The following is a 16,290-nucleotide window of genomic DNA, read 5'->3' as shown; positions in this document are numbered from 1 at the left end:
ATTTGTGGGGCATTAATTAGTGGATTAGTTTATTTTTATACTGGGTGATTTTTTTTAAATACCCATTTTTATTTTTATGTAAATAAACTTTAAACAAATCAAATTGTATTGATTTTAGTTTTGACAAGTCATAAACTGGAGACACTGGTCATAACTCAGATTCAATACACTTGTGTCATCATACACTTAAATACAGATATTTGGCATTGGCATTCGAGATAGTCACACCTGAATTGCAGATATCTATAATTGGAGTTTTCAAACAATGATGGAAAAAGTAACTTTAGTCTTATTGGTCAAATCATACTTAGAGATTAGTTTAGCATTTTGATAATCAATAATTAGAGATTCAATATTTTAAGATGACATTTTGACTCATAGACCTAGTATGAATGTGGTAAACAGCTGAAATGGCTTGTCATAGTCAGAATGGCCTGCAGAAGAGGGCGTGTTTGATGACTCATGATAAAATGACTCAGCATGACGGCGTCATGAGCCTGCTCTATATGTATATCCATGGTTACAAAGATGGTTTCACAAACAATTTATATTGCACGAGAACAAACTATTAAAAAAAAAGTTATTTGAAACTAATAAAAAAAAAAAAATTGTGTTTGGCTTTTAATTGATTCTAGTCTTGCTGTTATGAACTGATCCGTGGTCACAGGTGTCTTTTCTTTATCAGCTACACAGGCTTTGAAGGTGACTCAGCCAATCAGACCCTAAGATAATCTGCTTCAATGACTATAATCATTATTATAGAAATAATGAGTAAAACATGTACTATTTAAATATTACTCGTTACAGATATTATAGGCTATATCGAACATTTGGTGTCCAGTACCTGGTGAAAACAGTACGTCCCCACTGTTTTAAACAGAAATCTACAAGACTTGCACTTGAACTTCAAGTTTCCCATTCTTTGAGACAACACAAAAAGATAGCATTTGTGTGTCTCCTTATATTTCACAGACAATACATATCAATATCTTGTGGGAATAAGATCAATTGTGAGGATATGATCTTGTGCCATACTGTATATTTTTATTTCAGTATTCATTCTTGAACCCTGGGTATAAATTATCTGCTGGCTCCTTTCTACCCCCAGTTCCTCCCTCTCTCACATGGGCAGATTAACAGACAATGGGCCCCTGGGCCCCAGAAAAAGGCCCCACCAGCTCTTCTGCATAGGAGCAAGACACACAGACTTTATAGTTGTTTAGTTTCTGTTTGTTGTCGTGTTGGGTCTCTGTAGTCGTTACGTATCTCAGTTTAGTTTTTTGTGGTGATTTTGTGACAGTTGTTTTGATCTTTTTGTAGTTATTATTTGTCTGTAGTTGTTTCACGTCTCTTTGTAGTCGTTGTTTATTTCTTTATAGTCATTTTGAATGTCTTCGTGGTTGGTACATGTCTCTGTTAGTGACATTTTGTAGGTGTAGGCCAGGGAGGCTCCTAAAACTTTGGGCCCCTTGGCCTGCGTACAGTAGGTCCGTTTAGTAATCGGTCCATGCTCTCTTAGCACTGGGTTAAATATTCCAATGCTGTAATAATACAAGACAAGGTTTGTGTGTCTGGTAATCTGATAACACACACATTTATGGAGGATTACCATCAGTGTTAACATTGTATCAGCTGAAATGATGAAGGCCAGATTTCAATTCAGGACCCTCTTAAAGACTTATGCCCCTTTTATGTCAGTTGTATTGTGCTTTAGTAGTGAATATCCCTTAAATCCAAGTTAGGCCTTAGGAGAGGTCCGTGAGGTTCTGGGGCCCAGGGCAGTTGGCATTTACCTGGATAGTAGTCAAGCCACTGTCCTTGGAAAGTGTGAGAGAACGACCCAACAGTATATGTGACCGCTATATAAAAACGACCTCCTTTTTCCTAGAGTATGTGCAGTGTAAACCCTACATTGCCTGGCTGGAGGGCAATAGGCTGTGCTGTCATTTTCTCTGGACTGCCAGGCTCGTTACATCACTCTGTGAAGACACGCCTTTTTGGGTGGTGACACAACCGAGAGAAAGTGCTCGGAGGGGGGAGGGGTGTCCCGTCGGCAGGCACACAGACAGCAGGCAGCAGCTGCAGCGAGAAGGACCCGGTACCCGTTTCTCTGCATTAAACCATTCATAGTAACGATTTTTTAGCTCCGAAACACATAGGACAGCAACACACACCACACATCTAAAATGGTAGACCGCGAGCAACTGGTGCAGAAAGCCAGGCTGGCCGAGCAGGCGGAGAGGTATGATGATATGGCAGCTGCCATGAAATCGGTAAGTAGTCTTCCTCTGTATTGACCTTTTCTCAAAAAAAAAAAAAGTATATAAATAGCCTCATCGATAGGTGTGTGCATTTGTGAGAAATGTGTAATAGCTAGCTAACCTAGCATTAGGGCAGCAGACAAGGCACTGTGCCTCTGTGTTCGAGCACATTTTGACTTTAAGAGAATAAGCCACGCAAAATTGGTGTATGAAAGTTATGATTAAAGAATACGTTTATGAGAAATACATCATTGTGAGCAGGAAAAAGTAGTGCTTTAATAAGATTTGGGCAACACAATTTTAAACAGGACTGCAAGGCCCGTAAAGCCTATGCTCACATTATGACCCGTTTCCATACATTTCAGTTATTAGTGAAACCGTGTCGATATAATGAGGTTAAATTGAATTTATTAATTAGCAGTAAATCAGATTTTGTCGGCGGTGTGCTCCGCTGGATTGTGGATGAAATGCGGTCTGTTTGATCTTGGGGCGGTGCCTTTGACCAGGCTCCTTTAAAAAACGGCCATTCAGCTCGGGTGTAAAAGAACCGGGGGGAATAAAGCACACAAAAACGATGAGACGTGATTTAATCGTATGTCTGGTTAAAATGTGGAATTAGTAGCGAAAGAGTATCAAAATGAGCCCGTCGAATGGTGCGCATAGTGGCGGAGCAGAGGACGAGCTAGGTGGTACCATGATGATGAGAGTGACATCGTAGGCTGATGGTCGCGTTCCGGTTTGCACGAGAAATAATCAGCCATCGATTTAGTGTAAAATACCACTTTTCTTTAACCTGATGTGGAGAAACTAGCAGACACTGTCCCTCCTATTGGCACTCATTTGGCGCATTGAAGAGCAATGTTGGCTGAAGGTTGATCGCAATCGATTTGCGCAGAAGCAGCGCACAAAATACGAAGCGTCCACCTTCCAGACGTGGGTGTTGGTGGACGGACGGCTTTCTAGAAAGCTCTGTAGATGTCATATTGCAGCAAATGGCAATTTTTTTTGTCCGCACACTTTAGCATGACGGGCTGCCTAGTATTAATCGATGCTGTGTAGCAACCCGCATCCCTGCGTCCTCGACCTCTTCCAGCAGGTTCCCACACAGAGGCGTGCCGCAGCATCTGCCAAGATGCAGCACAGGCCCACCCGTAGTGCACCATTTCATAGGCAGGGTTTTATCACAAAGGCTGCATATCTCTATATCAGTGATGTGTGGACAATACGATCATAGAGGAAGGGACATATTAGAAGTGAAAGTCAAGGGATGTTGTTCTGAGTGACGAGGCCCACTCTCCTTTTATTTAAAAGAATGTACAGAATATCTGTGCAAGACTTCATATTGTGTCTGTGGTTACTAATAGTGACTTTTAGATGATAACAGAATCATTTATAGTCGTCTTTATTGGTTTTATATTAAAGGTGAGATATGTTCTATAATTTTCCTCCATAATTATCATAGAATGAATTCTTTATTCTAAAGAGTTGTACCTGTTTGCTTTTATTAACAAGGACAGTCCTACCACCGGGCAGCAACCTCAGCAATGTGAGCCCAAGCTGCACAGGGTAGTGGTTGTGTTGAATAGTAGATAAAGCAAGTTTATTGGAACTTTTTTCAACATCAGCTTTAACTCCAAGAGTCAACAAGTAAGCTGTCAGCGTGTTTAAAGGCCACGCTGTGTGCCGCTCTGCTCTCAGGACCAGGATGTAGTGGGTAAAGCCAGAGAGGGGGCCCGGCTCCACCCCTTCAGATTTATGCCGAGTCAGAGAGAGAGAGAGAGCTGCCCCTCACCCAGCTAGTCTCTCTGCAGCACTGGGCAGCAGGGTGTGTCTGCCTGCCTCGCCCATCATTTGAGGGGAATCCCTTGCCACTGCAGACATGGTAACCGCCCCGGTGGCAACGGAACCAAATAAGCAGGATTACAGAACACAACACTGCACCCATCCTATGGAGGACTGTAACGCTTCAGACTCAGGAACCAGGCTCAGCCAAAATGAACAATAATGTGGATGCACTGCTGTTAAATCTGTATTTTCACCACTGCCTAGTTATAATAAAGTAGATATCAGAACAGAATGTATCCCCATCAAGTATACTTTTACATCACCGATGATTTAAGAACATAGTTATTCCCATTATCTGGGGCAGTCATTCATTATTTGGGAGCCAGTGAAAAAGCAAGGTTTTCATCTGTGATTTCATACAAACTGTAAATGAGAGCTTTGCTTCTTTTTTTGTCTGAATTTTTACATCCAACAAAAATGTCCTAGCAGAGAGTCATCATCAGGCCTCCCATGTTTTGCCAATTCATTTTTTGGGCACTATGTGAGACATCAGATGTCTGAGAGCAGCCTTAAATTCAGCTTGTCCTCTCTCTGTCTGTCGATCTGAGCGATTAGTAACCGATCAGTAATGCAGACCCAGTTGCCTGTGGTGTTATACTTGCGAGCAATGGGAGATTTGGAGCACAGAAAAATATATTTTGCAAGCACATGAATTATATTTTGAAGAGAAATAATATGCAAGCAAGTAGAAAATATTTAGTTTGAGAAATAAATAAATGTGCATGTTTGCTTTTATCCATAGTAACGTAAAGAAGTTATGATCTTGAACTTCTACATGAAAAAGCCACATGAACCAAAAACATTTTTTTTTGTTCTTCAATAAATGTTTTAGACTATAAATTATTCAAAGGATATGTTAAACCCAAAGGGATTCATAATGAATGTCTGTATAATTTGGTACTGTCTACTGTACAGTACACACATATATACACATATATATATATATATATATATATATATATATATATATATATATATATATATATATATATATATAAAGCAGTACTCTGCTACTGTATTTCATAGTAATACTTTATATATTACTAAATGCCTGCCCTATGAAAGTTCTTGCAGTTGCCCATTGATGAGGAATATTTTTTTAGGAGACATTTTTGAGAGTGACGGTGAATATTTAATATTCATGTCAATGGTCTCTGTATTACAGTATGCATATCTAATGAAGCTATTACATCATTGTATTCACTTGGGCACAGTGCCTCAGCCCTTTAATATACTAATGATTTATGACCTAAATCATTACAGGAGTTTTCATCTAAGAAATGCATTTAAAGAGGTAAAATATGTTGTGTTTTACTGCATCTCTTAAAAGACCGTGCCAGGGTTATGGCATGTTGTAGCCCATTCACTTCAAATTGAACACATTTAGTTTTCTGCCAGCGTAGGTAGTTACTTTGACATTTTAATACAAAAACAGAAACATGTAGTTTTAATAATACTGATAAAATGTGTTGCTAAAGCTCACAGAGATTCAGGACATCGTCATATTTAGAATGTCAGTGACGTTTTTGTGTGTTTGATGTGTTTGTGTGGCGACGACGACTTGAACCTCAATTCCCAAAAGGGGAAAAAAAACAAAGAATTTTATAAATGTCAAGTTATTCTTTCAAAATCAAACACTGCCTGTTTGCAAGTCACACAAGGCTTATACTTCTTTTCATACAAAGCCGGGATGATGTGCTGTATTGAATGCGCGTCGATACCTCTTTCACAAATCAATCACTGTTCACAGAGACTTCAGTCTGCAACTCTCAATACAAGTGACTGCTAAAACGCAGTTACACAGAATAAGATTACACAAAGTAACTAGGCTCGACAACAGGGTTAAGTTTCAGTTCATTTTCCCTTAGTCTCTCTCTCTTTAGCTTTATTAGGGTGCCATAGCAACAGCTTAGAGTATATATACATACTCTTTAATTTGTGAAATCAAGACCTTTTAGTTTGTTGCAGCTCATTTTCATCAACGTGCTAACAGTTCTGAGCTTTGCACTCTCTCTCTCTGTCTCTCTCGCTCTCTCTCTCTCTGTCTCTCTCTCTCCCTCTCTCTGTCTCTCTCTCTCTCACACACACACACACACACACACACACCCTATTGTAGAGCGTCTTAGGAAGTGCTTGGCACAGAGAGTCAGGGCTTCCATCACTCTTAATGAACTGAATGCATTATTCTCTCAAGACTGTTCGATGCATTAACAGATGCATTGTGGGGCAGCTACCCCATACACTGAATGTATGTTTAATATGTATTGACGATACTATATAGTGTTTGCTGCATCTCAGGGTTTAACAGAATACCTAATTATCCGACAAAAAACGTCCAATTAACAAAGATCAGCGCTAATAGCCACATGAAGTGACAGTGACATTGCTAGTGAATTCAGAGAGGAGGTGGATAACTGAAGCGCGTTCAAGAGGAGTGTCACGTGGTGTTAGCCAGGCGAAGGCATCGGCGTGCTCAGCTCAAACTCATTTATTTTAGGATGCAGTTTAAGGATGCAATGACAGTTGTCATAAAAATAATAATAACTAAAGCTCCCCTACATGGCAGTTAAAATAAAATAAATGAAAAAAAAGAACAAGAAAGAAAATGTTTTGGACGTGTCTGTGCTGTGATATCTTTAGCACAAGAGCATCTGCGAAGTGGACCTTGATGTGGGGCAGATATCGTTTGCAAATTATGCGCAGTTTATGGCAGATGGCAGCGGAAGCAACCCACTCTTTGTGAAAAGTGGTTACAATTCAATCTGAGCGAATACAAATAATAGAACAGCTAGAACAGTCTGGTAAGTTCAGAAAATGACATGACTTTATGCAGCCTTTATAACCAGGAAAGACAATTCTAATGCTATATTGGGATATTCAAAATCTAAGACGATATCTAGTCTCATATCACAATATCAATAAAGTATTGATAAATTGCCCAGCCTCTAATCTAATATATGAAAATATGGATGTAATTGTACTTAACTATCCATATACTGTAAATGCAGTAAGTCTATGCCAACACATATTCAATAACACAAATAACGTTTCAGTTTCTCGTGTTGGAGTAACACCATCAGTGCTACGCTGAAGTCTGACACTTCAGCATCTGATTTGTCTGTTGCTATGGGTAACAACATAAGTTGGAAGAGAAACAGGGATATGATCCATAATATTTTGCATCCACTTTAATTCTCACTGCTTAAAGCAAACTTTTGGACTACTTGTGTCTTATTTTGCTAGCGGACACATTTTCAATAGAAAACAATGTTGAGTGGGGGAGTGATTTCTGTAGGACCCCTCCTATGTGAGGGGGATGCTGCAACATCATTTATTGTCTCAAAATGTAACAATGTTGTTCATGGTAGAGTTAAGATTTTTCATTTGACACCTATGATGAGCTTCATTTTAGATACTAATTGTCAGTGTGCTAAACTAGGAAATGGGAATACAGCCTCAGAAAATGTCTCTCTTCTCTCTGTCACCATTTCCTGTTTACTAGTTCATTTTGAAGTTTTTGTCCAGTGGGCACAGAAAGCATCAAACTCCTTCTTCTGAAGTATGAACACACTCTTGAACCTCAATCCAAATATGAATGCAGCCAATGTCATCTCAGGACATTTCATGATGTCCTGAAATGAGTCTTTACTCAGTGGTGAGTCACACAGGCACTACGAGAAACGCCCACCTTGTCCACGTACACACTCTATAATCAGGTTCATTTCACAACATCTTGTTTACATTTGCAGCAAGATGGAATCAAACTGAGTGATATTTTCCAAAATAGTGCTTTATTATCTTGTAGCATCTTTGTGTTGCTCTGATGTCTACTTCTCCTTTTACTTAGTCACTGTCAACGAGTGCAGGGACATGAATGCTAGCAGCATTATGAGGCTTCACGTTGACACATCTCCCCTGACTTGCAGTTGTAATATAGTTAAAAGGAAAAGAGGCAGCTAAAAAGGGAATAAGTAGAGTGTGTTCATCCTTTTCTGGGTGTGGAGTGTGAAAACATATACTGATGTCTGCTTTTAGGACACTCACATTCATTTAATTTATTTTCTCCTACAAAAACTTTGTAAATTGTAAAAAATATTTTATAGAATTTTATACAACACCGGCTGCAGCCATCGGGTAAAGTGGTATCATGATCTAAAGCCCAGTTCAGCAGCTAGTCAAAAGGACCCTGTGGAGAACATTTGCATAACACTGCATTATCCAGTACCCACAGATATAAAATTGTCTTATATGGGGACACAATCACTCCTCAGTGTCCAATTCCTTCATGAATGCTGAAGTGGTGAACAAGTATGAGAGTGACACACATTACTAAAGCACGATAATGCTTTCTAGGTAAAACTGGTATGGTCAGGAAAGGCCTCTGGGGTAAACAAGGTCTCCGTTCTATCATCTTCAGAGTGGTTTAGAAGAACTTCAGGCTTTACTGAACACCAGATCTGTGGACCTTTCTGGCTTGCAACAAATATGTTTTTTATTATCTCCCATACTTAAATGTTGGCTATGTTCTTGTGTTTGTAGAAGAATGCTTGTTGCTTTATTGCTTTGGCACCATGATGGAGGTTAGTATGGGATTTCATGCCCCTGAATGAGTTTACAGGATTTCTTACAGACCTGGAAAGTTTGAAAAGAGGGATTTTGACAAGATGGGATATCTAGGAGATGGATAATTTTTTTTCAATTTGACTATTTTTATTTAATTTTTAATTATAATCTCCGGCAGTAGATCGTGTGTGTATTATTATTTATGTCTTACTTTGTGAATTAAGGGTTTATTCCGACCAAACCACCAACATTTACTATAGATGATATAGTAGAGAAATAATGACCTGTGACAACATTTTCATTTGGGAGGGTTGAAATGTTTTTTTGGGACAATGGTGAAAAAGGTTTCCTGGAGCCCAGCGCTAGACACATACCTGGCAGAGACCTGCAGTCTGCTGATTGCACTTTTCTAGTTTACTTATTTATTTTATCGGGATTGCAATCTCTTATATCATTTAATTTTGATTTATTTTTAATTTATTGTACCAACATTTAAAAGGATAAAAGGATTAAAAGGATTCTTCACTTTTGGTCACATTGTGCGTGACCTGTTTCTGTCTTTAATAATGACAAGAGAGAACTAGTAATAACAGAGAAGCTTGCATTAGCCTAACTAGTGTTTGACATCTCTCTATACCAGTCCAGTAGCATAACCTAATAAGGTCTGCACATCTTCCTCATTCCTTTTGAGTGATCAGCCCTTTATCTGTCTTATTATTGGATATGCACATCAGCTGTAATCACAGAAAAGCTCCTGTCATATGTGGTAGCGTAGCAACAAAGAGTTTCTTAAAGCTCCCTCTCCACCACCATTACTAAGACACATACACCGCCTTGCATCCCCCTTTTCTTAGCACCAAGGCTCTAGCCTTATTCACACCGCCAGTGACGTCGGGTAGTCCACGGCGCCTTTGTGCTTTGCTGCTTGAAAGAGGGTTGGCAGGGGGGGGGGTCGGTTGTCACATCAGGTTAGGAGAGCCCGGGTAGTGAGAGAAAATCAGCAAAGGATAGACAGAAGGAAAGCGAGGAACTGGAAGAAAAATGGGGAGCTGTGGGACAGTGGCAAGCCTTCATTATGCGAATTGTAATCCATTAAATGGAAATGTAAGGGGGCGCGCATTGAGGTCTAACCCAGCCTCTACTTAGGCCCAACATATCCTCTTACTCTCCCAGCCCTGCAGCTCTTACAGTGTCTCTCCTGTGGTTATTAATGGTTATGCAGAGAGCTGTCAAAGAGGAAGTTATTGATTGTCCTGCCTGTCCTTTGTTTGTATTAACACTCAGTTGTTTGGAAGTTTGACTGCCTTGTGCAAGGATGAGTCACGAGAGCAGGCGCGATTGATGAGCTTTATGGGTAGACAGAGCTCTATTGTCATCCCCGCACCACAGCTTCCGTCAGGGCTTTCTGCTCACCCTGCAGCCTTCTGAAACAAAGGCATCCATGTTTTTACAGACGTGTTGTTTAGGCCTTGTTTTTTTTACCTCTCTGTTGCTCCAGCACTGACCTACTCTGCTGGTTGCATTAGCTGCAGGTCAGATACTTGTTTACGCTAATTGTAATTTAAAGGGCTAAGGCATAGAGTGGTATGGAGCTTAGACTGGGCTTCAGCAATGACTAATGGGGGCGAGGGGGACTTCTGTGCTTGTAAGTGAGATCATTACGCAACAGAGGTCATTTATATGTTTGCCTGTCTTCATACTCCTCCAGTACAAAGGTCATTTTATGTCAGTTGTACATTTTTACAACGTCTTGTGTAGAAACACTCCTTAGTGAACAAGCACACAAAAAGCTGCACTGTTCATTACAATGCAAAGTAAGATACGTAAAGGATGATGGTTTGGTTGTTGGGACGATGCTACAGGACAAGCCATGGCAAATCCAAATTCAAATGGGTTTTTCCACTTAAAATACCCTGGCAGTCTGGCCACTAGTTACCTTTTGGACCAAGTGGATGATTTGGTCTTCTGGTGGGTGGGTAATGGTTTTTAGGAAATGTCATTGTAATCTGCCTTTAAGATTTTGAGAAATGTACAACTTTTGGCCTTTACAACAAATCCCAGAATCACTCGGGTTCATCCTCTGGTGACCATGACTGGAGAGTCTAAAGCCATGCTAGCGGCTTTGTGAGGTTGTACACGATGCTTTAAGCTAAATGTTATCATCAGCATGCTAACATGCTCACAGTGACAGCACTAACATTTTGATGTTTAGTAGGTAATATTTACAAGGTTCACAATCTTAGTTTAGCATGCCAACACTTGCTAAAAAGCACCTAACACGAAGTGCAGTTAAGGCTGATGGAATGTGGTGTTGCAGGTATTTAGTCATAAACCAAAGTATTGGGACAAATTGAAATTGTGACCTGATAATGGAGCGAGAGGAAATGTCAAGGGATCAGCAAAGCCTGTAGAACTTCACTTCTTGAGACCTCAAACACCCGTAGTTAATTCAATATGTGTTGAGATGTTTCACTAAATTCTAATGTGAACCGCATAGAGGTGCCAAAGGAAGAAATTTCACTCTGAATCAAAAATGCCCTTGAATATCTGTTCCAAATAGATCAAGTAGATGGCTAGATAGTTCATAAATATTAACCTCATGGCGGAGATAGAGGAGAAGACTCAGTAGGATTCATCATCTGGGGACCATGAATGTTTGGACAAAACGCACCATCCTCAGGCCCTGCATGTCACTAGCATGGTTGAGGCACGACTGAAGTGAAAAGGTTGCTTGTGGTTTTGCATTCCTCCCATGTTTCATGTGTAGCTTTGGAATCATTTGTGTCCTCTACCTCTTCTTTGCTCTGGCTGACTGCCACTGTAAGAGTTGGCTGAAAGTTGTGAAATATGAAATGGCTTGTTTGCACTTATCCCCACGCACAGTGCTGCAGCGTTCTCCATACCATCAGCCATGTCAGCATCCTTGCCATTAGAAGCTTGTGGTCAGCGTCTCCAGCAGACATAGTATGGCTCTCACAAACAAAGCTGATTTTGCAGTCGCCATGGAAACAGGGGATTGCATCACTGGTTGCTCTTTGTCCTCATCTCCCTCCCTTTTACAGTAATCTCATTAAAGAGGGTGGTCAGGTCTGGGGAATGGAACTGTTGCTTTATGTATCCTGAGAGATGGTTGTGGATGTATATAAGGACTTGTGAGAGAATGAGTTCATCAGAGAGCACATGATTAGTCATACGTTTGTATCAATAGAGACTGTAGTACCAACTGGAACAGGGATTAGCAGCTACTGTGTGTTATTGGGGTCCAACCAAAGCAGAATGATTCAGCTGTTTGCTCATCGTGACTGTGATGCACCTCAAAGGTCACAGGTTTAAGCTTTGCTGTCCTTGAGCAAGACACTGAGGCTCTGCCATGGGTCGAGGATGCTGCGTACACTATCATGCAGCACAACCTCCGGGGAATATTTGTCATACGATTAAAAATGTCCAAAAGTGACCTGTTAACGTGCCTTTATAGCAAGTTAAATTTGTATTGGACGGATTACCATGACATTATTTACAGACATTAATCTTCCCCAGAGGATGAATCCTAATACCATGGGTGACTTTTCATCTAACGCCACCAGCAGGGCATAGTTTTCACTTATTCTGTGAATTGTTTCAATATCTACCTAACAGATTGGCACACACTTCTTTACATATATTTCTGGTTCCCAGATGATTTTCAGACTTTTGCGCCACCATGAGCATAACATTTGTGGTTTTGAATGAAATGTCTCTAAAATAATTGGATGAATTGGAATGACATTTGCTACAGACATTCATGTCCCCCTCAGGATGAATTGTAGTAACTTTGGTGACCCCTTAACCTTTCCTCTAGCGCCATCTGGTCAGAATTTCAGTTTGTATCTTGTATATCTTGGTAATGGCCAATAGGCTACCTGACATTCCCATCAGCCTCAGCTCTTTAACTCATAAATAGCAAATGTTAGCATGCTAACACTAAACTGAAATAGCAAACATGGTAAACATTGTTAGCTAAATATGAGCAAGTTAGCATTGTCATTGTTAACATGTTAGCATGCATCTGTCAGAATTCTCAAAGCATTACTGTGATTAATGCCAGGTTCAGACTACACAATATTGTTGTCTGTTAAGATGGTCACTGTGTCAGATTCGGTGTCAATGGTTTCAGATAAGTTATTGCCGTGACTTGGCTGTGAACCATGACCGAACATAGGCTGACGTTTCCAGGACGCGTGTGATGTCATCGGGAAAGAGGTGCTAGAAACCGACTCCCAGGAACAGTTAAGAAAAGCCTGAAGAAAAAAACGATTGACCTTTCCCCTGGAACATCATTCCTCTTTTGCTTCGCCATGGTTATGTCTGTGCTTGGAAGAGCCCTCTGTGCTCCTGTTGGTGAAAGTCACGGACGTGAGGCAACTAAAATAAATCTAACATGCTCGTCTTTCTGCCAGGAGGCCATGAGACGTCCCAGATGCGGTGTCGGATAGTCAGGCTAGTTTGTGTAGTCTGAATCAGGCTAGCATGAAGTGTTAGCATTACTGAAGACTATTAGTATTGCCTTAATTAATATTACAAATTGAATTACGATTAAATCAAATATTGCCAAGTTTATAAATGCTGAATGAATATAAACCCAGAATGTAGTTTTCTTTTATGTTGTCCGACATAGCGTTCAGTAGAGGCATTGTGAAGAGCCGGTCCACGTGATTGGCTGGGCCCCCTGCTTTGCTACGCTCATGGAACGGAATTCTGTACTGAAAAAGAAAGTAACAACAGGCTTTATACTCAGAAAAGGTCTGTAAAGATGCCTCTGCTGCACAGTCCCAGTGGAGTATAAAGGATTAAATCCTCCAGCCAGACACAGGCCTGTCAAAACAAAACCAGCTTTCAGGGCTGCGGACAGCCAATCAGCAGTCACCTCAGAGGATGATGTCAGAGAGCTGGAGGCGTGGTTTACCCTGCAGTGCTGCCTTTAGTGTTGTACAGTTTGTCTGGAGTCATCTGTGACAGTTTTCAGAATTGTAACTTTGTAATTGTTTGCTTATGTTGTCCAACAAATTGTGATTGCTGCAGTTTGTGCATAAGGGATTAAATAGTTATTTCTTGTGGTCATACTTTGTAGCATGTTACAGGTTTTAACTGTCCAATTGTCAGCAGTTGAATGCTATTGAGACATATCTTCAGATATTTGACATAAATAAGACAAATAACAAATGGAAATGCCTGCATATCTTTCTTTCTTTTTTCTTTCTTCAGGTTACAGAGCTGAACGAAGCACTATCCAACGAGGAGAGGAACCTACTCTCTGTGGCCTATAAGAACGTGGTTGGGGCGAGGCGTTCATCCTGGCGTGTCATCTCCAGCATTGAGCAGAAGACGTCGGCAGATGGCAACGAGAAGAAGATCGAGATGGTGCGGGCCTACCGGGAAAAGATCGAGAAGGAACTGGAGGCCGTCTGCCAGGATGTGCTCAACCTCCTCGACAACTTCCTGATCAAGAATTGCAATGAGACGCAACACGAGAGCAAAGTGTTCTACCTGAAGATGAAGGGTGACTACTATCGCTACCTGGCCGAGGTAGCCACAGGGGAGAAGAGAGCCGCGGTGGTGGAGTCCTCCGAAAAGTCTTACAGCGAGGCTCACGAGATCAGCAAGGAGCACATGCAGCCCACCCATCCCATCCGCCTGGGCCTGGCACTCAACTACTCCGTCTTCTACTACGAGATCCAGAACGCCCCGGAGCAGGCGTGCCACCTGGCCAAGACCGCCTTCGACGACGCCATCGCCGAGCTGGACACCCTGAATGAGGACTCCTACAAAGACTCCACTCTCATCATGCAGCTGCTACGAGACAACTTGACGCTGTGGACGAGCGACCAGCAGGACGACGAGGGAGGAGAGGGCAACAATTAAAGAGTCCAAAACCTCATTCTGCCAAAACAACACAACATGCGCGCTCACAAATGACAAAATAATAATACTAGTTAAAAAGTTGTTAGAAATTTAAAAAGAGAAGGGAGGGGGGGTGGTGGAACAACGGCGCCCAATTCAGCCGATGGTACTAACGTGGCTGCTGTTCTTTATTTTTCAACAAATTAAAAGTGTAAAATAAGTTGGAGGGAAGACAATTTTAGCTTGAGAAATAACCTAAGATTAAAAAAAATAAACTAAAAGAATGAAACCCCCTCCTTGGTAGCGTCTGCAGCATTTGCCAAAATACCACTTTAGAAGCAAGAGGTATGTCATTCATCGCAGTGTGACTATTGGGTAATGATACCTTCACACTGGCAGAGACTGGTCTTATCGCGCAAATGAAGCTGAGCTGTCTTATTGTATTTGGTGAGGGGAGGAGCATTCAGAAATTGAGTTTCGATGCTTGAGCAACCAGAAAATTAGAGTAACCTTGAATGTCATGGCCTTGCTTAGTGAGAGAGAAAGACAAGAGAGAAGAGCGAGTGAGAGAGCAGACGGGTTACAGAGATGAAGACGGGGCTTTTTAGGGGTGTCCAACTTCATCGTGTAACTTCCAAACGTACCGACATCTTTAGTTGCACCACACTATGATCGTTGAGTGAAAAGCAGGTTGTCTCTGGTAATGAAGATAACATTAAAAAAAATATGTTTTTGTTTGCTTTGTGTCAGGTATGTGTCCAGCTCAGTCACACAGTCATACTGTAACTAAAAATACAAATTCATAAAGTAAACTTAGTGCAGCTTGTCCCTCTCATGTGCTGATGTGCTTTATTAAATAAATTAACTGTTTTTGGACACCTAATTCTTATTGTCAGTATTTCCGTTACTATAACTTCTATTGGCTCCTTGTAGGAAACAGTTTGGTTCACAGAAATCCAGATAGCAAAGTAAAATTAATGGAATTTAAAAAAAATGTGTGGTGATTGAACATATGAGTCCACCCATAGTCTCTCTTCATAACTCTCAGTAGGATCTCTGAAATGGCACCTGGAACCACATACTTGATTAGTAAACTAAGTATAATTTGTGGACAGAGGACATGCAATGTTAAGTGGAAGCTCTAAAAGCAGATTTGAGGTTTGTGGATTTACTTTGTCTTCAGTTTCTTGGTCAAGAAATGCACTTGCCTATTATACTGTTTCTTCAGTGTAAGATGATAACTGCTCCAATATTCTCCATAATACAATATTGTGCATGCTGGTGATGTATTTATACAGTAGCTTACATTTATTAACTTATACTGTAGATGTTATGTATTCATATGAACATGGAATTACTAGACCTTAATCAGATTATTTTCTATTTATTTCTTTTTATTGCGATTGTTAGCTAGACCTTATTTTAATCTGTGTTTTCTTTACTCCATTTGCTGAAGTACGCTATACCAAAACAGTGATTGTTAACAATAAATTGATCTGTTACGGACATCGCTATGGTCACATGCAATTCTTGGTAAGGGTGACAAAAGGTGAAGAAAACATGTTGGCTTGTGATTCTTGACGGCTGCAGGGAGTGGATGGTCTTCTATATTCAAACAATGACAGTTAAAGTACTGCAGATCAAATTGAATAGTAAAACACTGCCAAATTAGTATCTTCTCTACATTTGTTGTACAACAAACACGACTAAAGTAAGTGAAATTAAGCCTCTTATGAGCATGAAG

At 40.6% G+C, this 16,290-nt stretch overlaps 1 protein-coding gene across 1 annotated transcript; it reads left to right on the top strand.

Moving 5' to 3' along the window:
* The first annotated feature begins 2,021 nt into the window (after positions 1-2,021).
* On the top strand, positions 2,022-16,054 carry ywhag1 (3-monooxygenase/tryptophan 5-monooxygenase activation protein, gamma polypeptide 1). Its single transcript, XM_029448391.1, has 2 exons — positions 2,022-2,273; positions 13,911-16,054. The coding sequence occupies exons 1-2, from the start codon at positions 2,187-2,189 to the stop codon at positions 14,565-14,567; spliced, it is 744 nt and encodes a 247-aa protein (XP_029304251.1). The 5' UTR covers positions 2,022-2,186; the 3' UTR covers positions 14,568-16,054.
* The last annotated feature ends 236 nt before the right edge of the window (positions 16,055-16,290 follow it).

The sequence above is a fragment of the Cottoperca gobio genome, chromosome 14 (genome assembly GCF_900634415.1).
Source record: "Cottoperca gobio chromosome 14, fCotGob3.1, whole genome shotgun sequence".
In the NCBI taxonomy this organism is placed as follows: Eukaryota; Metazoa; Chordata; class Actinopteri; order Perciformes; family Bovichtidae; genus Cottoperca; species Cottoperca gobio.
The sequence above is the reverse complement of the archived record's forward strand: the minus strand, read 5'-3'. Positions and strand labels throughout refer to the sequence as shown.